Source organism: Poecilia mexicana, unplaced genomic scaffold (assembly GCF_051168715.1).
Source record: "Poecilia mexicana isolate PSO_F unplaced genomic scaffold, ASM5116871v1 scaffold_18, whole genome shotgun sequence".
Lineage (NCBI taxonomy): Eukaryota > Metazoa > Chordata > Actinopteri > Cyprinodontiformes > Poeciliidae > Poecilia > Poecilia mexicana.
The window spans coordinates 17,325,801-17,347,919 of NW_028263387.1; the positions used below are offsets into that span (position 1 = coordinate 17,325,801).

At 44.0% G+C, this 22,119-nt stretch overlaps 1 protein-coding gene across 3 annotated transcripts in view; it reads right to left on the reverse strand.

The window, feature by feature from the left end:
- Window positions 1-335: 335 nt before the first annotated feature.
- Window positions 336-22,119, reverse strand: part of dennd4c (DENN/MADD domain containing 4C) — a 39,955-nt gene continuing 18,171 nt past the window's right edge. Inside the window, exons 3-34 of one of the 3 annotated variants that reach the window (XM_014982356.2) lie at window positions 20,279-20,531; window positions 20,118-20,187; window positions 18,855-19,024; window positions 18,523-18,764; window positions 18,356-18,422; window positions 16,986-17,044; window positions 16,557-16,701; window positions 14,897-15,072; window positions 14,548-14,648; window positions 13,448-13,672; window positions 12,569-12,714; window positions 12,395-12,433; window positions 11,834-11,964; window positions 10,900-11,032; window positions 10,605-10,811; window positions 10,389-10,517; window positions 10,130-10,280; window positions 9,256-9,387; window positions 9,000-9,119; window positions 8,394-8,525; window positions 7,239-8,305; window positions 6,679-6,871; window positions 6,489-6,586; window positions 6,231-6,406; window positions 5,995-6,153; window positions 4,545-4,743; window positions 4,356-4,466; window positions 4,133-4,270; window positions 3,758-3,875; window positions 2,933-3,089; window positions 2,791-2,855; window positions 336-2,285 (exon numbers count right to left, since the gene is read on the reverse strand). In XM_014982356.2, coding sequence (XP_014837842.2) covers window positions 2,149-2,285; window positions 2,791-2,855; window positions 2,933-3,089; window positions 3,758-3,875; window positions 4,133-4,270; window positions 4,356-4,466; window positions 4,545-4,743; window positions 5,995-6,153; window positions 6,231-6,406; window positions 6,489-6,586; window positions 6,679-6,871; window positions 7,239-8,305; window positions 8,394-8,525; window positions 9,000-9,119; window positions 9,256-9,387; window positions 10,130-10,280; window positions 10,389-10,517; window positions 10,605-10,811; window positions 10,900-11,032; window positions 11,834-11,964; window positions 12,395-12,433; window positions 12,569-12,714; window positions 13,448-13,672; window positions 14,548-14,648; window positions 14,897-15,072; window positions 16,557-16,701; window positions 16,986-17,044; window positions 18,356-18,422; window positions 18,523-18,764; window positions 18,855-19,024; window positions 20,118-20,187; window positions 20,279-20,531 — 5,446 coding nt within the window. In that variant the 3' untranslated portion in view covers window positions 336-2,148. The remainder of the gene's footprint in view (window positions 2,286-2,790; window positions 2,856-2,932; window positions 3,090-3,757; window positions 3,876-4,132; window positions 4,271-4,355; window positions 4,467-4,544; window positions 4,744-5,994; window positions 6,154-6,230; window positions 6,407-6,488; window positions 6,587-6,678; window positions 6,872-7,238; window positions 8,306-8,393; window positions 8,526-8,999; window positions 9,120-9,255; window positions 9,388-10,129; window positions 10,281-10,388; window positions 10,518-10,604; window positions 10,812-10,899; window positions 11,033-11,833; window positions 11,965-12,394; window positions 12,434-12,568; window positions 12,715-13,447; window positions 13,673-14,547; window positions 14,649-14,896; window positions 15,073-16,556; window positions 16,702-16,985; window positions 17,045-18,355; window positions 18,423-18,522; window positions 18,765-18,854; window positions 19,025-20,117; window positions 20,188-20,278; window positions 20,532-22,119) is intronic. The other 2 variants (XM_014982357.2, XM_088016189.1) reach the window with 2 other exon arrangements.

Genomic DNA, 22,119 nt, shown 5'->3' on the forward strand with positions numbered 1-22,119 from the left:
ATAACCAAAGCTACAACACAGATGATAAACTTTGCTCAACTGAAAGTTTACAAAACAGTCTAGCAAATTAGCGCTTCCTAATTAATCTGTAAGAAATAATTTATGGAAAGCCACATGCGCTAAATGTTTTCAAACAAAAATATTGGACAGATGGAGGGATAAATTAAAGAGGGAAGGATGGAAAGACTGATGCATAGATGAATCGCTTTGGGATCTTTTAATCAACAGCAAAAATATATAATATTTGTGGAACATTTTGCAGGAAATGTATGTGTGAAAAATAAAAATTAAATAAATAAAAAAAGTAGGAACCATAGCATTGACAAAAACGCATCTTTGTTTCCAATCAGTTCACAAATTCATTTATTGCAGCGCTTTTAAGGACAGACATTCATTTTCTTTCCACAGGATGGTAAGAGATCACTTTCATTTGTTAAAAAAAAAAAGTCTTCTCTGTACAACGAAGAAAAACTAATTTACATAGTCAGTACAGGATGGAACCCCTTAAAGATGCATTTAAAGGGAACAGGATGCTGTTAGTTATAAAAATTATACATTACCAATCCATCTGCAATCCAAATGTGAATAATACAAAAATAAATAATTGAGAATTTTTTATTAGTTTTTTTTTTGTTTGCTCTACGATGTGGCTTAATCTTATCATCACAATGGGTTAAGTTCAGATCTCACTCTAATGCAGTGCAAATGGAATATTTTACACGATTTCTTCTGTACAGGTCAAGCTCCCAACTCGGCTCTAAAAATAGTTCAATCTAAGGCCCCGTTTCCCAACAGGTCATCACAGCACTAATCTGATTTACCTCATGCTTCAGCATTCAGTGGAATGTCGCCTCAGAGACTCCTGGCAGAGCGTCAGCAGTAATCAACAAGTTCTGGTCTCCGCAGCTACTTTCAGAAAGGGGACCGGGCCGACTAAAATGACGTCCAGTCTGTGTGTGATAAGAGCGCCTGGCGGGAGGATTAGTCTCATCACGGCGGCAAACTTCAAACTACTTCATTTAAATGTGGCGTGATAGACCAGCAGAGAGGCGCGCATATATGTTAAGTAGAAGAAAAAGGATGCACAGCTGTAATTGAATACTAACGCAGCAATTTACAGAGTTTCATTAAAAAAAAGAAGAACATTTTGAAAACCCATGCACCATTTTCCTTCCACTTCTCAATTATGGACTACTTTATGCAAATGTAAAAAGTACAAAGAGTGTGAAAACTTTTGAAATTCATTACATTTTTTTACTTTAGAAAGACGTGACGGCTTTATTTGATACAGGAAAAAGAGAATGGCCCAACTACAATAAAGCCCGTTAGAGCAACTAGTGCAGCAAGTTCCTGTTGAAAAAAAAAAAAAGAGGCAGATATTAAAAGCAAACCGAGCTGCTGTTTAGCTTGGCTTGCGTTAGCATGGCTGTGTTGCTTGGGGATCAGTAGTGTGGCACTCCTGCGTTCAGGAGTCGGGTGATGTTGCGGAGATCGGTACTGGTGTAAGACCAGCTCCCGGCTGCAGGGCGATCTGGAATGTTGTGAATCCGTTTTAGTGATTGACACTTAGTGATTGTCCGCAGCCTCGGTCACTGAAACAAACACGAGCTTGTATATTTACACTTCAACGTCTCCAGGATTCATTAAGACTTGGAAGGAACAAACACAACAACAACAACAACAACAACAAAAAAAGGCAACTCTGGTTTCAGATTTCTCACTTGAATGAGAAATATGTACATACAGGTGGTGAAGCTCAGTATGTGTTATTGTCTGCTTTTAGAAAGTGCAAATACAGAACAGTCTGGTTCTGCACTCTGGGACGTATCCGTCTCGTCTGACCTGATCTGGGGGAACTTACAGGACAGAGGAAGTGACTGCGGCGCGGGCAGACAAAACATTCTGTTGGGTAACGAGTATTTCTGAACGCCACGTGTAAAGAAGAGCGGCTCACGTCGTCCCGGGAGGCAAAAAAAACAAACAACATTTCCAACCCAAAAGCAACGGCTTGAAAACAAAGAAAACAAAACAAAAAAAACAAAAAAACAAAAAAAAGCAGCTTTAAAGTACCATGTTCAGCAAAGGGAGAGGCTTAAAAAGTTCACTGTTCCCCTCTGCCACAGATGACCAGTGAGATGCAACCGTCGTTCAGATGAAGGGGGCGCCAAAACATTTCAGACACGACTGGACGCTGGCGCTGGGCGGGCGGTCCATGCGGTGCAGAGACTTGAGCTGCTCGGGGCTCAGCTGGTCGTAGGCCTGCCGGTACTCCCTGTCGAAGGCCTCTGCAGGAGGCAAAGCAGCAAAATCAGAGAAGTTTCTTCAAAAGACCCCACCTTTGATTCATGTCCATTTTATTTTATTTTTTTTGGAACGGGGAGAAAAAATGCTATGAAATTATTTGAAATAAAAGGTATTCATAATTTTTTTTTTTAATGAATCACTGCAACAATGGTCATGTGACCTACATGCTCCCTGTTGATCAACCAGGAACGTAATTATTTATATAAAAAGTATTATGCCAATGTAATTAGCGAAAACATTTTGGTACATTACTGAAAAGCTTCAACGTTATTACATTCAAAATGGCAAAAATTATTAGACTATTGGTATGCACTGTGTTTTTGGTCATTATTAAATAAATCATACCATCATTTTTCCCCCTTTATTAAATATACTCAAATCAAAAGTTGGGTTTTTCTAAAGAGAGGTTTTCAATGTCAGTTAAAAGCTACATCTGATGTGATTCAGTTAACGGAAAGTAAGACTCAGTACGTAGGCGTCACTCACCTATGTCAATGTTCTCGCGTCCCAAAGCCACCAGTGAGAGAAACAGAATTTCTCTATAAATGCTCCTGAGAGAAATTCAGAGGAGAAAGTTAACGCATCAGGAAACGAACAAACCTTAAAACAGAAAAGCGACGAGGCTGACCTCTGCCGTTTGACGCCGTCTGGACGGCGTTTGATCTCCCGCAGGAGCAGGTTGATGGGACCGTAGACGTCGTTGGTCTGGATGTTTCTAACGACGGTGTTGAGGAGGGTCCGGATCTCCTGGTGATCTGTTGGGGCTAACGTCCCCTTTTTCTCCACTAGGAGCAACAAACAGGAAACAGACTCAGCTCTGACCTCTTCTGATCATGCAGGAAATTAAAGGTGAAATAGTTGTTTTTTTTTAATTTGTCTCTGAAAGGTCTTCATATTGGTGCCAATACCCAGTTAGAATTTCCTTGACGGTGAGAATTTAGATGGGACCTAAAATGCAAAAGTCACATTTTGCTCATCTTTGCCTTCCGTTTGGGTTTTAAATGCGATGGGACAGCACCATCACCTAGCAACCCAAGCGTAGCTCCAGCACGTTTGGTCAGCTGGGTTTACTGCTGCACGTGCTGTTCACTGACTGCTGGAAAAGACAAGTGATTTGTTGTTGACTTACCATTAAGACACCACTTGCTGCATTCTTGTTGATTGTGCGGGAGGCTCGACTAATGCTTTGCAAAGATGTACGGTTGCACAATTGCACATCTATTTGCAGCCATTTTCATGTGCGAGCGTAAACGTCGAGTTGGGGGGTGTGGCCTGCAGCAGCTTATTTGGATTTAAAGTGACAGGAGACCCTAAACAGCTCATAAAAATCTCACTGTCTAAGAATGAATTTGTATAGCCCATAGACCTACCCTAACCTGTTCAAGGAGGCATTAGTAAGTGGTTGTGTTTTGGTGCCCTCTAGTGGAAGCTGTAAATATCTGCATGCACTCACAGAAGGTCCTCCAGAGGCGGTAGAGCGCTTCCTCGGGTTCCTGGTGCAGGTTAATGTTGTCCCACAGCAGCTGGACGAAGACGTGCTTACTGTCCTGAGACAGAGACGTCAGGGGGAGCTGCAGAAACAACAGCTTGTTACATAAACACTACAGCTTATTACTCTTTATGTTATTATTTAAACCACAAACATTATTTTTTAGGGATTTTCTCACTCTCATAACCCTCAGTAAAATCCAGGGTAAGTCACTTCTACTTAGCTTTGCATCGACACGTGTTAAACTTTTAAAATATGACAAAGTTAAAGGGTTTTGAATACTTTAAGGCTTAATGTGGTTAAACTGTGAGAGTGAATTCGCAGTAGCTTGTTTTGAACCTGGACTCCGTTGTTGCAATGTTCAGAGGTCAGGATGAGGCCCGGCAGGTGAGACGGGAGGTCCAGGCGGCGGAAGTACCATACCAGGTTCCAGAAAATAATCGGATGCTGACTGAGGAACTTGTGGGTGTAGATGACCTGGACAGAGAACATCCCGTTTTAGTACCGAGTGTCGTTTCACGATGGACGACGCGTGAAAAATGCAGAGAGATTTTATTTGCACCTGGTCTCCTTCGTTCTCCAACAGGGTCTCCAGCTCCTTGCGCAGGACCAGAGGGCTCAGGTACGGGACGGACACTGGCTTGGGATTTGGACGTTTTTTGCTGATGCCATCCTGACAAACGCAAAGAATCCGACCAATCGGTTCCAGTGTAGACGCGACCTTCGGCTGTGTGTCTTAATAATCACTGACCGACACTTCGTGCAGGCTGCAGGGCAGGCTGGTGGTGGAGATGCCGTGTCCGGGCCTCAGGGTGTAGTCCAGGCTCTGCAGCGGACCTCCGACGCTGTTGCTGCGCGTCAGCGACGTTCCGCCGCTTCGCTCCTGCTTCCCTGCTGCCGGGTGCACCAGCAGGCCCAGGGGGTCCGACTGGACCGGCTCTGGAACCAGACTGGACAAGGCACAAAGAATTAGAGGAGTCAGGGGAGGGGGGTTATGAGGAACGGCAGCCGTCTTCCACAAAGTTCCTCTAGTTTTGAATTACATAATTACAGATGCTTCTCCTGAAGTCTATGTGCAAAAAAACACAAGATGGATGTGTAACCAGGATAATTTTTCTATATTAGATTCAGTTTATTTTATTTTCCATTTTGTTAGATCTAATTTTAGTTATTTTTATTTAAAGGTTAATTAAAATCCTCCTTTCCTTAATTATTCAACACCAACCAGGCGAGATCATCATTGTTCTCGCGCGGTTTTGACGTCATGTGACAGCTGCATGTCAGCGTCCTAAATTGACAGCTACGGCTTATATTGCTGCTGAATCGCACCTTAGGTAGGAGACACTGTCGGACTCTGACGTGCAGACGTGAACATTCGGCTAAACGTTGAAACGATCACGGTTTGTCAAGAGGGAACTGGCCGGGTGTACTGCAGATCTCCCCCCGCCCCCTCCGCTCAAGGAGTGGCTGAAGGGTTTAAGATGCATCACGGATTGTCTGGCTTCATGCTGACCAGACTGGCGAGCTAACCGTTAGTGGATCCGGAAATACAATGCCCATTATCTGAGGAAACTCTTCCAAACTGGTTGGAGATTCAGCCCAACAAGTTTTCACTGAAGGAACTGGATTATTATTTTTTTTTGTTTTTTTCCCTTTCATCATCAACAAAGACTGATTGACTTCCTTGGTTTAAGGAACCCATTTGAACTCTAAATTGTGGACTAATTTGTATATATTGTAAATATCAATACAACTCACTGATTTTGCACCATCTACTTGTCTCTGTGTTTTTACAATTTGCCACCTCCTCCAGCAGACGAACCCAGTTTTTAAGAAATCACTTGGATTGACTTTAATTTGGATTATTTCAAATCCTAATAATCCTAGAATGTAACTTGGGTTACAGATGGATGAATAAATGGAGGGTGGATGGAGAAAATGTAGGATGAATAGACAGATGGATGGATGAATAAAATGAAGGACAGATGGGTAAATATAAGGAGAGATGTACCGACATAAAATGAAGGCTGGATGGACAAAAGGAAGAACGGATGAATAAGTTGAGGGTTGGATTGACCGACAAAGGACAGATGGACATGACATGGTCCAGTTTCGGCACTAAAAGCCCATTCCCACAATATGTTAACATCTCCAGGTTCAACACCCACAGCTTCATGGGCGACCTTCACATTTCGCCGTACCTCTTATGAACTGCAGGACAATTGTCCGGCGTCTCCTTCGTCTCCTCCTCTGAGAAAGTGATGAGGTCGGGAGTCTTTATGTCGGCCAAGCTGCTGGCGGTGGGCTGAGTGCTGCTGCTGTGAATGCTTTCTCCGGATGCACTCGGATTCATATAAAAACTGAAAGAAGAAAAGTGAAAAGTTCAACCTTTGGCTCTACGTTCAAGCGGTGTCATGCGGTGGGTCGGGGGTCGTACTCGGGGGTCATGCGGAGGTCGTGAAACTCCACGTGCAGCAGCGGGAGGAAGGCCGTCCGGCAGAACGGACAGCTGGTGTTCAGGTTGGAGTCGTCCGCCGTCCAGCCTGCCATGATCTCCTCGTCGTACACCAGAGCCTCGCAGGAGCGGCACTGGGAGCAGCTGGACATCAGCACCTGATGGCGGAAACATTTTAGTCGTTACTCCAGAGGACGAAGCGTTCTTAAAGAGACGGGTGCGTTTCTGTGGAGGCCGGACCTCCAGAGCGCAGTTCTGGTAGATGCTGGAGGAGGAGGCGTGGTGGGAGGAGCCTTGCTCGGAGTCGGGGCCCCGGCCCGCGCGCCCCGGAGTTGCATCTGCAGCCACAAACACACGCCGTCGACTTAAACCTTCCGAATGAACCGAACGGATCTGCATTTTGCTATCGTTTCTACGGAGCCGTGCTCACGCGTCTGCTGCGTCCCTCGGCCCGTGTCGCTGCTGCCGCTGCTGCTGCCCAGGCTGGTGCTGCTCTGGTTCAGGCCGTTGGCGACCAGACCGGAGACGGTTCTCTTCTCGGGACTCTCGTCCAAATCATGTGAAGACAACATGTGTTCATCCAGACCGCCTGGGAAACCGCCGGCGCCCTGAGGCTGCTCATCCTGCCGCCAAAAGTCAAAATTAAGACACTTTTTTATGTTGCAGTTGGGAGAAGAAATACATTTGATGGATTGCAATTTTGTCTAATATCTAGTTTTTCTTTGACAACAACTGTGATAAAACGGCGTTAAATCTATTCTCAGGTTTGGACTTTCTTGCTGTGAATGGTCAGATGATTTACTCGCTACATGTGAAGGAAGCGTCACAATGAAACTATCAAAACCAAAAGAAATGAGTATGGAGTTTGTATTTTAAACCATTTTTAACATCTTATTTTTTAAAAGAAATAGCAAGATTAGTGCAGCTAGTATTCAGTGGCTCCCAATCCAAATTAAATACCAAAGAAGAAGATTGTTTTCCGGGACTCACCTCGTCGTCTGAGTAAGTAAAGGCTGACGCCATGGCCCCCCACATTTTACTGCCCACATTCGCCGCGTGCTTCATGCTCGACTTCAGCACATCGATTTTGGCTCCCGACAGCAAAGAGTCCATTTTAATGCCCGAAAAGGTGTTGATGACGGATCCCAGCGATCCGGCCTGCGAGGACTTAACCAGCGCCGTGAGCGAGGAGGACTTGGGGGCGGGGCTCGCCGTAGCGCTCGCAGACGTTTTCGTCTTTACGGCGAAAGTCTTGGAGCGAGTGACGGTCTTCGGGCTGCGTTTGGGCGTGTCGGCCGGCGAGCTGCCGGCGATTTTGACCGGAGGGACGGGGAGGCTGGCCCTCCGCTCCAGAGGCTTCTCGGGCTGGTTCCCGTCGGAGGCGTCCCCCTGGCCCTGCTGCAGCTCCATGCTGGAGGACTTCGACCCCAGTGGGCTCCTCAGACTCATGTACATTTCGATTTCCTCGGCCAGGTTGCGGGACACAACGGTAGGCACGGAGCGCGGGGGATCCTGGCTGCTAACGGACGCCGATTCCTCATTCGCCGACACCATGAGGGAGAGCGGGTCGGCCCCCGCCTCCACGTCGGCCCTCTCCAGCGTGGCCACTCGCGCACCAGACTCCTCCTCGTTCGACTCTGTCTGCTTCCTCTCTCTTTTCCCCTTCTTGACCTCGGTAACCTTCACCTTTGTCTCCTCATCTTTAACGTCTCCTTTGGCCTCCTCCTTTGAAGGGATTTTATCCTCCCCTGGCTCTTCCTCCAGGTCTTCGAAAAGCCCTTTAGACTTGTTGTACGGCGGCGGACTCTGAGTCCCCGAGAGCGCTGCGGCCAGGATGCGGGCGTCCGCGCCCATCTGGCTGGCCATGTGGTCCACGCCTTGCTCCAGGAGCATCCCAGCGCGGGTTTCGACGCTGAAGCTGCAGCTGCGCTCCGAGAAGGTTTTCTGCCGCTGATGCTGGGACGGCGGCGGGGCGTCCCCGGCTGCCAGCGAGGTGTCAGGGTCCGGCAGCGACACGCTGTCCGTCTTACTGAGACTCCGGAACAGCTTGCCGGGCTCTACAGGGTTGCAAACAATTTAAAATTGCGATAATTAAAATCACTTTATGGCTTCAAAGGTTGAAATAGTTCACAAAAGCTGACTTACTGGTTTCCCTGCCACCATCAAAGCTTCCAGTGGAGAGCCTAACAATGCTGGGGACGGGTGAGGGGACATCGACAGGACTGAGGGGCTCTGCCACGGCCACTGCACTGTCCACTGAGCCTGCAATGTCGCCACCTGGAGGCAAAAACAAACACTGACGGGTCATGCTGCGTTCCAGTTGGAGTCGGAACTGAGAAATTCTGGCATCCCAGTCAGAAAATAAATAAATAAATCAACTCCAAAGTTGGATTTCTAACTGGGAGCAAAAGCAGCTACGCCCAGTTACGACTTGTAAGGTGGATTCCGCGTTTCAGTATGGCCACTCCCTGAATCAACAGGGGTTAGTTTTGGTGGAAACATGTTTATTTTACAAGACACGCGTACGAATGTGCATCTAAAAATCAATGCTACATGTAGCGTTACAGTAACTGCAACTGTGTGCATCTTTTGTATTAAAGGTGAGGCAGGGAGTAGCACGAGGTCCATAAAACTCCTGTTGAAAGACTCTGGAAAACTAAATATGTTGCCCGACTCCATGTTCTCTTTCCATACTTAATTTACACTCGAATATCAAAGTTAAATCGGGCTGAGAAAAGCAGCTCGTTTTACCGTCAAGGTTCTTTTCATCGGCGTTTCTCTGGCCGGCTGAATGCTCCTCTGTAGGTGAAGGCTCTGCCAGCTCCTGGTGCAGCTCATCCTTAGAACCGTATCCTTGATCAGACTGTCTTCCTGTTAGAAAACACCAGGCTGCAGTCAAAACTTAAAATATATATCTATACTAAAACATAGTATTTTCATGTTTTCTTTATCCATTTAAAGGTTGGACAGGTTTTTCTAACTTGCTTCAGGTTTCAGAGGTCCAGACCTTCAGTACCTGTGTTGCAGCCGTCTGCTGTGTCCTCGTTGTGCTCCTCGCCGTTCACCTCACTGGAGCTGTGAGCGCTTCCGTGGCTCAGATTATCAGCATCTGTGGCTCCGGACTCTTCTCCTGGTGCAGCTGGAGGAGGATAATGAAGAACATTACATAGGGCTCCAAAAAATGTCACTTTTTCCAGACTCGCATTTCTAGATTCCCCTCTTCCTCCAAGCATTTTGCTGCATGTTCTGTCTGCGTGAGCGTGAACTTTACTTCCTGATCTTATTATCTGCAGGTCCAACAATGATGAAAAACTGCATCCAAACTAACTTGGATCACCTTCATTTCTTCAAAGTCCGACTACTAAAATAGCAGCTGTAGCGTTTGTTTAGCTTAAGAGCCAAAGGCAAAGTTCAATTTAGATTTCTAGATGAAAAACAAACAGCAAAATGATCATTTTTTTAAGGAGTGTTCACTCAGGAAGCATGAGAACCAACTAAACTTAAACACAAAGTGTTTATAGTTCATCCAGGTGTGATTGGGCAAATCAAAGTTAATGCATCTCCAAACTAATAGATCCAAGTGGAAACGATTGCATTCATGAAAGTTTAGATTTTTGACATTTAGAACAATGAAAAAAAAAAAAGAAAAGGAAAAATCTGGAAAATCAAACTATAATCCATATTCAGTTTCATTTTACCATATGTTCCCAGACCTGAAAAACGACAGAAGCAGATTAAATTAGGATTACACCTAATGGTTCAGGCGGAAAAAAATAAAATAAAATAAAAAATAAAACGTGCCTTTAAATATCGCTGATCGGCCAGAAAGCTGCAATCGGTGCGTCCCTGGACAGAACGGATGAGAGACGTTCGTTTCTCACCTGTGGTCGTTATTGTGGGCGTCTTCTTCTTGGACGATGTGTGATTTTGGACTTGCTTGAACTGGGCCACTCCACGGACGACGTTGCGCAGCTTGGTCCACATGAAGAGGCCGCTGCGGTTTCGACTCGGCCAGGGGCTTTCCAGGACGGCCTGCGGACGGAGGGACGAGGACGTTTTGATTTGTCTCGGTGTACGAACGATTCAGCAAAAACGAGGAGAGATCTGCGAAGCACATGAAGCGCTCTTCAGAAATAAAACCTTGTTATAGTAGCCGTAGGTGATGGCGTTGGGATGAACTCCGGCTTTTTTCATCTCCACCAGGACTCGCACGGCCATAACGGGGAGACCCCACACGCCGCAGAGCTGCATCACCACTCTGTAGCACACCTGACACGGAAACACAAAGAACCAAGCCGCACCGTTAAACATCCATCCGATTTTTACTTTCAACAAACATGAGAACGGAGCGGTTACCTCGTCCAGAATCTCCACCTCGGTGGCCCTCATCCTCAGCAGCACGTTGTAGGCCAGCTGCATGGCTCGGCTCTTGGACTTGGCCAGCCGCACGCCTGCAGGCAGGCAGATGAACCACATGCTGTAGCAGTGGCTGAACAGGCAGCGCGCCCACTGCGGCGGGTTGGAGTAGAAACGCTTCGCCAGCTTGTAGGCCAGCTTAATCTCCTGTTAAACAGGGATATAAAAAAAGGCGTTCTGAGTTTCGACAGCCTCAAAAGTGGCAAAAGCGCTTCAGTGTCTGCTGTGCACGTACCTGCTTGGTTCTCTTAGCCAGCAGTGCAGGGCTGCTGGACAGACTGGCCCCCGCCGCTCTGGTGCTCAGCGCAGGACGCAACTCTCTGGGCCGGTCAAACAGACTCAGCTGCAGCCTGGGGAAACCTTTATATCTGGAAAAGAAGAACATTAACGTCACAAGGGAGGAGGGGGAGAAAAGCCTCCTGGTTTCAAACTTCAAGAGTTACATTTTTATTTTATTTTTTTAAATATCACTAAGCAGAATTCAGTGATTATTTTTGCAATCAAATCCATAATTCTGTGGTGCCACTTTAGAAATATTTGCATGGAATTTTGCAATATTTATTTTTTCCTCATTAAAACCCCGTCCAAAATCTAAATGTAGGAAGAAAAAAAAAAGCGAGAGAGAGATGAGGAACTATAACCAGCAGGCAGATCGGACACGCAAACATTTTTATTCTCTAAAGAACTCAAGTTGCTTGATCTTGTGTTTCTCGTCATATTAACCACAGACTACAACTTGCAGAAGTAAAAGTAAGAAACACTTCCACCAGCAGGGGGGGCTAGTCACTTGAACCCAAACTTTTGGACTATTTTATCAGTAAACTCACATTTATGCATTAGCAGAAAAACATGTACTGGTAGGTTATCTGTTGATTTTCCATTAAAAAAAAACTGGAGGGACTGAATAAGATTTTCCATCCTATAAGTGACAGAGTGACTGAAATGTTCTCTTGTTGTATGCAATATAGAGTAGCGATGCCCCTCCCCCACCTGCTGCTGCACACAGTCAGTAAGAAAGGAAAGGAAATTCCAAGAAGACTGACTGGGAAAAATATATTTTTGCAAAAATGGAGCCAGTCGTCACTTTGCCAGAAATCAAATTGATCAGATCACGTCAACATTTTGGTCTTAAACTTTGGTTTTAGCAATGCTAGGCCGTAAAGCTTTACGTGTATCGAGGGGCAGGTTCAGATCCGTTGTCGGCCGGAGGCTCTGGAGGCATTACGAAAACCGTGTGCTCGCTCTTCTGAGACTCGTCCAGCTCCAGCAGTTTGGTGTCCTCAGATGAATCTCCTTCAACCTGCAGCCCAGACAGCAAGCAGATCAGAACCGAGAACTCTGAACATTCAAGTCCTTAAATATCAGAAAGATCTGCAGACACTTTTCTTTACGTTTTGCTTTCAATGATCCAGATATTATCCTTTTAAAGTAATCGGGAATTTTTTTTAGCTGCCATCTAAGTAATTTCTAGTCCATTTTTTCATAGAAGATACCCAATTATTAGCATAGCACACCTTTCTGCGCAGTGTTGTCGTACAAAATGCTTTTGCAATCACTAAAATGTTCATGTTTGATTCTAGTGAGGATTAAAGGATGAAGAGAAAATCAAGTCCAAGCCCCTTATTGTACAAGTTCACTGAAGAGGGAAATGTAGCATGATTTATCTGGTTTTATGTCAGACCAGGCTTTAAGAAGGAAAACCGGCTGCGGAAAGTGTGATCAAACATTACCTTGGTACTCTTGTCGGTGGTTTTATCAAAGGGAAAAAGCTGCAAGAAGAGGAAAAATAGCAAAGGCAAAAGAATGAATCAGAGGAAGCTCGATCTCGCTCCCTTCCCCAATAAAGCCACATCAAACAAAGGCATCCCTGGGAGGAAAGGGAAATACCAGCAGCTGGCGGTTACCTTCTCCACACAGTCATCGAAAAAGGCCAGGCCGGTGTCTTTGTCGCTGACGAAGGTGCACTCCTCGATAAAACGGATGAATATCTGGGTCTTTGTGAGCTGGGAGTAAAACTTCTGATGGGCGCGGTCTCTGCTTTTTAGGAAACCTGCAGGGAGACGCAGGACAGGGTTTCGTTCAGAAACGCAAGACATCTTCACTGAAATGTTGAGCAAACATCAGCGAACAATTAAAGGGCAGCATATTTAGAGAGGCTGAAACAATCAACTGGATTAATGGTGATTAACTGATCATTGAGGTAATTGTGAATTAATTTAGTAATCGATTAATCGTTAAATGGAGTATACAGACTCAAAAAGAAAAAAGCAGTTTGCTGGAAGAAGAACACAGTAATTAAGCCACAACTGCACAAAATAAATATACATTTTGGACTTAAGATAAGTTTTACTCAAAACTTAGCTTTACCTGGTTCAAATTCACAAAAGCAATGATGTGTTATTGCATTTTAGGCAATAAAACAATTTTGTTATTTAAAAATGCAAAAATGCAATATTTTTTATTTGACTATTTAAATGACTTTTCTAATATTTTATAAAAAAAAAAAAAAGGTTTGAGAGGTAAAATGAAAAATTTGTAGTGTTTTTGTAGTTTTTTTTTTTTTGACCGATTAATCAATTAATCGTCAGAACAATTGACAGAATAGTCAGTTACAAAAATAATCATCAGTTGCAGCCCTGAAGCAGACAAAAAAAGGATGGTGCCTGTTGATCGATTCGTGGTTCGGGAAGAGAGAACCAACCGGGAGCCATTTTCCCAGCAGCATCAATTAATAAACCCTCATGACACCTGGCGGGGCCGGCTGCTGAAGGCCCTCTGCTTACCTTGCAGGTCGTAAAGGGAGTCTGCGGCCGTTGCCTTCTCGGAGGGCGCCTGGGTGATGGGTTTGAGGTAGGAGCGGTAGCCCTTCAGGATGGAGGCCATGAACCGCAAGAAGGCTTCCTGGATCTCCATCTCCAGGGACATCTTCTTCTTGTGCCACGTGAAGTCGGCGTCGATGGGGGTCAGGTCCAAAGCCGAGTCCTCGTGTGGCGTTTGGCGAACTGCCACTGAAAACCCAGGAAGAATCCGATGACGCCACACTTTTACTCACTTTGATTCGACAGCTTTCCTTGGCCTCTTTATGGTTGCTATGAAAAAAATATGAGCTAAAATTTCACTTTAATTCCGTTTTCCCGACAACTGACGCAGTGAAATATGCAAGTGAGAACAGCTTTATCAAGAGAGTAACGTCCTTATTTATGAGAGAAAAGCCATAAAAGGAGATGAAAAACTGGTAAAGTGCAGGTTGTTTTGCAGTGGCAGATATATAAATATGATAAGCTACACATGGTGCTGTGATCATAGTTACTTAAACTCTGTTTAGTAAATATGATTAATGGATTAGAATGACTTCACAATGGGATGTGAATTTGACTCGGGACATTTACATCAGGAACTATAAACATCAATTTATTCTGTTTTAACCTCTGATCTGAACTTAGAAGCAGATCTTGTTAAGTCGCACAATAATTATTATCCAGGTTAAACTAACCGACAGACCATCAGAGGATAAACAGGTTAAGTTTGACTCCTGTGTCATGTTGTCAACTTCTACAATCTCTTCTGTTCTCATCTTGTTTTGTAAATTTGCTACATTTACTGGCCGTTTCCACTGATTAAATGAAGAATCTTTCCAGCTGCTAAGAATCCGAAACCAGAGGAAATAACTCTCCAAAATCGCCTCAATGTATAAAAGTTTACAGAACAAATTCAGACTAACAGAGCTACTCTAACATGCCGCCATGAGCAACACAACTTACTTTTGCTGCATTTCAAGAACACCACGATCTTAAGATACAGCAAACCTTATAAAGATTTCAAAAGTTTCTTTTTGTCTTTGGACCGGTTGGTAAACGAGAGGCGCTTGGGGTGTCATTTGCACCTGTGACCAGCTGGTGGTGCAAGTTGCTCAGCGAGTTGACGAGACTCTTGCAGGGCTTCTTTGGGAGGTACTTCCAGTTGTTGTGTTTCTTCTCATCCGACCTGTGACATTAAATACCACAGAGTCAGCCAGCTAGAAGTAAGAGAAAAGCTCGGCGAACATCCCAACGGCGCTTTGGTTTTTACACAGCGACGAAACGATTAAACACGAGCTGAAAAACAAGAGCGTGTCGCATAAGGAGATTTCTCCCTTTTTTTTTATCTGGAAGGAAATTGATCCAAAGGAATCAAAGTGGCTGAACTCGTTTGCTGCAGCCTCCTGCAAATGAAATAATCAGAGCTCCACGTACAGATAGATGGTGTTGGTGTCCAGGTCCACACACACGACGTCTGGCGGGGGGTCGTACAGGTCAAAGTAGCGCGAGTCGACGCCCACGATGAACGGACAGGGCGCGTTGAGGACGCCCGCCAGAGACAGGGGGCACAGCGGGATGTAGGGGCACTGCCACTGGAAGGGGAAGATCATCTGAAGAGACAAAAACACAGGGCTTATGAAAACAGACAGCTTCGAAATACGTCATTTAAACACGATGGTAGATTGTAAATTTTGTAACATCGCTGATTTCCAAACACAGCTGGATCAGCATCTTCTTTTAGGTTTGGTTGGATGAAACTGGTTTAAAGCAACAGGTGGATTTTTGGAGGTCGTGACCAGTAGTGGGTGTTTAACGTGACGACACACCGTTCTGTCCTGGAACTAGACGGGGAGGGGGGCAGGGGGGGGACAGCTAAGAGGGCAAAGGTTAAACATCAACATGTCATTTTATTGTTACATTAGCTGTAGTACTGTTAAAATGGACGAGAATTAAATCGATTAGCTTAAAACAATGATTCCAGTCAAACATTCAAATAAGTTACAGTTTAAATAAATGTGTTTTATCTCTATTTAGGCACTATTGGTTTTGTTTTAATGTGAAAAACATGCAATGAGGTCAGCGAGTCAACTTGTGTCGACCTGCTGACCTCAGAGACAAACGGATGCATGTTTGTCTGCATTTGTTTGCCACAAATGCAGACAAACATGTTAAACGTTTAACTTGCTTGTGAAACATCAGAACTATTTGGAAAAAAAAAAAAAAACAAGCAACAAAAGGCTACATGTGATTTTTCAAAAGGATATCAGCTGAAATTACTCTTAACGCTGGAAACAGCCAAACCGTATGTTCAGTGTAAAGCATTAAACGTAACCGGCAGGATGCTAAAACTCACAGCGAGTGGCGCTGCCATGGCGATGACGGAGACCAGGAGGAAAGTGAGCTAAATGTGATTGAATTGCAGCTGGTGTAACTTTAATATTGGATAATAACTTCACAGCAGGAGATTTTCCTTATATTGAGCAATTCCTACTAAAGATCCAGAATATTCTTGAATTTTCAGAGCGGCATTGAGCAGCAGCTTTTAAAAAAAAAATGTTTTTTTCACTTATTTTATTTTTTTTTAAACAAAATGTGTTGTTATGCACCTTAAAACAATATTAAAGTTCAAAATTACCCAAGTATAAAGCTAGAAAACACATCTGTTAATAAAAACTGGTCTCTGAAGTTATGATCTACTGATCTTGTGACCATTTCACCCAATAGAAAGTGAACATAATTTAACTCGAACACTTTTGAGTGTTATCTTGTTTATAGTTTTGCGAAACACAAAAATTTTATATTCTTATAAAAGAGGGCTGAATTTTTCTCTTTATTATAAAGAACTAGAAAGAGAGTAGACTTTCTTTAAACCATGACAAATACACAGTGACTCTGTAAAACAGTCATGCCGATGCTTAAAGTGGAAACGAGACGAGCATTACTCATGTGGCTCAATTCAAACAAACTGATGCATCATTAACGACATGTTTCAGTTCAGTTTTACTCTTCAATTTTCTTGAGTTACGTTTCTATTATTTTTTCCTTCATGCATTAAATAAAAAAAAATAAAATAAAAAATTGGCAGATTACTCACAGCTACCACAGCCTCAGCCACTCCGGTGAGCACGGCGGGCCTCAGCGAGTGCAGCAGGATCTTACTCTCCAGCAGGACAAAGTGCAGCAGTGTGGCGCAGTTTTCTGCACCCAGATTCATCAGCAGAGTGCCGTAATCTGCCCCACTGATGGAGGGGAGGGGGGAGAGAAAGAGAGGCCAAGAAAAGAAAAACTACATAAACAGAAAAGGATGGAAAATATGAAAAGATACAAGCAATAATCCTGCATTTTAGTCTGACAGCTGAATGAACATTTTGGATTTTTACTCCACTGCAAATTCAATTCATCAACCCAAGAATCCTGCCGTGTCGTCCACAGCTTGCTAGCTTCGAGTCCCTTCACTGGTAATACTGCTCTTATGTTTTTTTTTCCTGTCTGCTTTTTCTGTGACTGCGTACATGTGTCGTACCTGAGGGGTAAGGGAGTGCACACGGGCTGAGACAGTATCAAAGTGTCATGTGCCGAGAGCTGCACAAGAGAAAATGTCAATATTAGAAAAGTATGGAAACAATGTTAAAATCACATTTGTGTAGCACAGGTGGCGTAGAGGCACAGCTGGCACCCCACATATGGAGGCCATTTCCTGTCTGAAAGCAACAGTGCCACAAAAGAAAAACTAAAAGAAAAAAAACAAAACTCGTCTTTGCTTTTGGGATCAATAAACTTATAATTGATATACATTTCATTTAGAAAACAGAAAATATTCTATTTGTAGGAATACGATTTGTACAGCTTTGAAGACGGCATATTACAACAGATGACTTTTGTAGGGCATATAAAAGGTAAAAAGAAAGTCACTACAATAATAACAGTGCTGAAAATGAAAATAAATGAGCCAAAAACATGTAGATCAAATAGACAAGAACAGAAACTGACAATCAGATTTTATTCCCTAATCTGTCAACATTCCATGCATGGGTGCCACACTGACAACCCTCTTCAGTGTGGACGTAGTTACTGGAGGGAGAACGCTCACAGTCAGCCATTTTTTACCATTAGTGATGCGTTTAAATTAAATTACAGAAGTTATCGAAGCAGCTAGACAGGAAGCTGCTGCAGGGGTACGTCTCCTATTAATAAGAGCTAATACTTTTAGACTTCAGATGGTAACAGGAAGCGTAATGTACTACCGTACAGTTGGTCCACTTCCTGCTCTTCAAGAGTCCAAACCAATCTACCATGCAACATGCTGAATGGAGATGGACTCGTAATACAGCTGCTGCAGAAGCTAAATTTATTTTTGCTGCATCATTCTGCAGTTTGTTTTCAAATTATGTTTACTGCAGAGCTGTGCGACACATTCACACAGTGTGACATCTCCTCAGCTTCTGATATAAATAATCGTTGAACGTTTTCGGGAGAAAGGTCGCTCAAAGTAACGAATGGATGATTTAGCAGTCTAAAAGCAGGGCTGCCCCTGTCCATTTCAGCTACTATCCTGAAACCTTTAGATGCATCACTGCTTCTTCTTTTTATTTATTTTTTTTTCTATAAGCTGGAGGATTTTCACTGGTCCATAGAGAGAGATGGGTCAGTAACTTTGTTCTTGAGAAATAAGAAAAACAGTTTTGTTTTAGCATGACGTTTTAGGACAGTTATATTCTCAATTAATTCAGAAAGTAGTAAAAACATCTGTTCTGAATTTCATTCTTAAAAACTTTGTAGGAAAACACATCTGAAGGCCAACAGCTCTGGCTTTTAAAAGGCAACATTGTTTCTTTTCCAGCTATTCCTTGATGACTTGTTTATGACTGAAATCAATGCAAGGAAGCGTCTCACCTGGACGAGGATTCTGGGCCTTTGTGGGGAAGGAAATGACACGTTGTGCATGAAGTGCGAGATGTGCCTACAGAGGAAAACATGGAGACGATAAAAAAAATAAAACAAATTAGCTCTGCTTTGATGCGACCAACGACGCCTAAATAACAACCAACAGGACTCCTTACTTTTCAATGGGCAGTGGGTGTGGGCCCGAGACCGAGAGCTTGTAGATGAACATCAGGAACTTGCGGAACGACTCGAAGAAAGGCCAGTGGGACAGCAGACATATGCATTTGTTGGTGTTTACGGCGCGGTTGGGGATCATCTTCTTCTCCACGGCGGTGAGCAGACCCAGCTGGACCTTCTGCTTCTCGCTCAGGAGATCAACGGGGTACGGTTCGTAGAACTGGATGGCCGATCCGTAAACCTGCCGCGGCGGAAGGGAGACGAATTATCAACAAAATGTGGGGATTTTCTGTTTTGGCATTCTTTATTACTGCGTGTCAATCCGCCCCACCTTTTCACCAGAAGAGATGGTTAGGACGAACGTAGAGAAGACCGGCAGAGGGTCGCGTGTGTTCGGCGCCCAGCATTCGATCTTGGAACCCATTGGCAAGCAGAAAAGAGGTACAGACTCGGACAGAGGAAAAGATTCATAGTCCTCTTCAGGGTAACGAAAGATTAAACCTGCAGGAAAAAAAAAAACAAAAAAGAAGGACTTGTAATACTATGATGCAATAACATCATGAAGTAGAGCAGGTTGGACAGGGTTCCTCATTCCCTCTCCCGATCCAAAAGAACTTCGGGAAAAGAGAAAACAACACCTTAAAGCTCAAATGTCTTTACTGTGAGTCATTAGAACAATTATTCTGGATTGATTTCAGGAAATGACCGCAGACTTTGACGACTTCAGTGCTGGGTGAGATGCCATTATGACAAGACACAAACCTTCCTGTGTCAGCATGCAAACACGCAGACAGACCTGCAGGCACTGAGATTAAGGGCGTGGAGGGAAGTGCAGTCGTCTCGGGTAGAATAAACAGCTCCTTCACAGGAAGACAGCCGGCCCAGAAAGATAAAGCCGGGGCTGCACGGGCGTGTTTGTGTCGACGCTCTTTTATATACGTGTGTCGCACAATATAACGTTTCAAAGGGCAAGTTGCTCAGGAAGGGTTCAGTCAGTAAAAATGTCACATGAGGCTGAAAACAACAGCGCGAGCTGTAATGAGGAGCTGTGAGAGATGAACGGTGAAAGTGCTGCTCGCCGGAGCTTTGGCACGAAAACATCAGGGTGGTTTAATATAGCAGAAAAGGCTGCTCCCTTTTACACTAAACCACATTAAATTATCACCAAATATATGCGTTGCAAGAAGTACGACGTGTTACAGCATATTTATTTTTGGAAAAAAAAAAAAAATCGTTTCATTTTGTTTGCATAAAATAACATAAAAGAACGTTGATGCATGTCTCGTGTCTCATGTCAATGATGAAAAAGTCAGAGTAGATGCAACAAGACCATTCAGGCTGGAGACACTTGGCGGCACAAATCTGATTCTCTTGAGTTGAAAAGATCAGAATTGCTGCTGTGAAAAAAAAGTAGAATAAGGGCTACTGTGGGAACGTCTGAGAGTTAGTTTAATGATAATTTTTACAGGTTTGAACAATTAGGAGTCCCACACTTTACCCGACTCCAAACCAACCTTATAATCACTACAGACAAGGCATTAACTCCTGCAGACATATTGCCTCAAACTGAATCTGAGAGATCACAATCACTCACCTGCTTTGTAACTTATAGAGTTGGACGCCGACACTGACTTCTTGTAACACAGGAACACGTTGGAACCCCACTGAAAGAATTTAAAAGCGGAGTTTCCTCCATCAGTTCCCTCGAGACTTTATTGGAAACGGTCGGCTGGGCGAGAAGTGCTTGTGACCCACCATGCCGCAGTTCAGGTTCCTGTCCACTTTGCAGAAGGTGTGCGGCGGTGTCTCGCCCTTGCTGCTGATGATCACGCAGATGTCCGTCACCGCCAGGGAGTTCTGAGGCTGGACCGGAGGGGCGCGGCGCAAAGTGACGAAGATGCGTTGCGAGTTGGCGGAGCTGTTGTTGACGTTGGCGCAGCGTCCGTACGGCGTGGCCTGGATGACCTCGCAGCCCTGGATCAGACGGTCCTTGCCCTCATACAGCACGCTGCAGTAATCGAAATCAGAAAGACGCTTGTGAGCAAGAGGAACAAGCACCAAACGGCGTTGACCACCACACCACCGACCAACGGGCATTGGGGTTTTTATGAAGAGCAGAGGCATTTATGTGCCAATTAATGTAGCTTTTTGTTTCCTGACTCTGTGATTTAAGACATTTTTCCACTGACTCGTTCAAGCGGGACGATTAATAGATCCTCCCATCCTGCTCATAACAGAACAAAAACTTTAACACCTCCAGCCCAAATATTGTGCTTTAATCCATCTTACATGCAGTCAGGAAGGCAATCAGAGCCCCACTGTGTTGGATATTTTACATGCCTGGCGGGCTTCTATAGCGGCATGCTTCACGTCTTCTCTTTCCATCTGGACAATACCGAGTGGGAGGCCAAAAGATCCTACAGCATCCCCTCTTACACCGAGACTAAAACACACTTTTTTTTTTTTTTTTTTTGTCATCGTAAGCCGGCGTGAAAGCCAGCCTTGGCAGATATAAAGGTCCTGAAACGCCCCATTCATCCTGAAAAGAGTGCAGGACGAACCTAAAGAGGCCAGGAAGGAACAGTTGCCAACAAATTCTCATTTAGGCAACAAAAATGTGCTTCTAATGGGCACGGCAGAACGGGATGCTCCAGAGCCCCGGGGCTGGGAACGCTTCCCTCAAAGCAGAGGTAGCAGACGGAGGAATGAATGATTCACCGTCTGCAAAATTTAATTAAACTCTTTCAAGGAAGAACGAGACGGTTTGACAATTGTCAGCTATAAAGACTATAAAAAGTAAATCAAAGCAATGAAAAGAGTATTAGTTTCTGTCTGTATGCAGCTTCCTCCCCCTGAGAACTCAAATTTTCTTTCCATCTTTCTCTGCCCAACATTTTCTCTTTGAGGTACAAAACCTTACAGTTTGAGTAAATTATGTCTGGTGCCACTGAGAGGGCCACAAATTACGCTGTAGTTTGTTGTTCTTTTAAATTCCAAATGTTCAGGGGGGAAAAAAAATGTTATTGTTTCCAAAAGGATGTGCAAACTATCGCTACTGCAGTTTCAGAGACCAGGCAAACTCATTCCTCAGCTAATTCAACTGAGAGAAATGAGATTAAAAAAAAACATTGAGATCAGGCCAACGCAACAAAAATGTCATTTTTAAATTGCGGTTATAATTCAAAACAAATGAGTGACACTGATCTTTTTAGCTGTCAAGTGTCTGTCATAACATTTGACATGAGCATGAAGGACAGCTTTCAGTTGCAAAAAAAAAAAAATAAAGATGTGATTTTAAATGACAAGCTAACCAATGATTCTGTTGCAACACTTATATTTTCTAACATACGTAGAGTAAAATCCAACCCCATAAAACTAACACACTTTTGCAAATCCTACTCAAAGTTCAAGAGCAACAATGTGTAACTCACAGTGGTGAACACGTTTACCCTGATCTGCTAATAGCAGAGCTAATTTTTCATTTAGCACTTCAGTATTTTTGCTAACTTTGAAAACATTTAGCGCACTTAGCTTCTCCTAAATTAAGCGCTTCAGCATTAGCTTCCACTAAATACCTTGTTGGTGTACAGACTGTG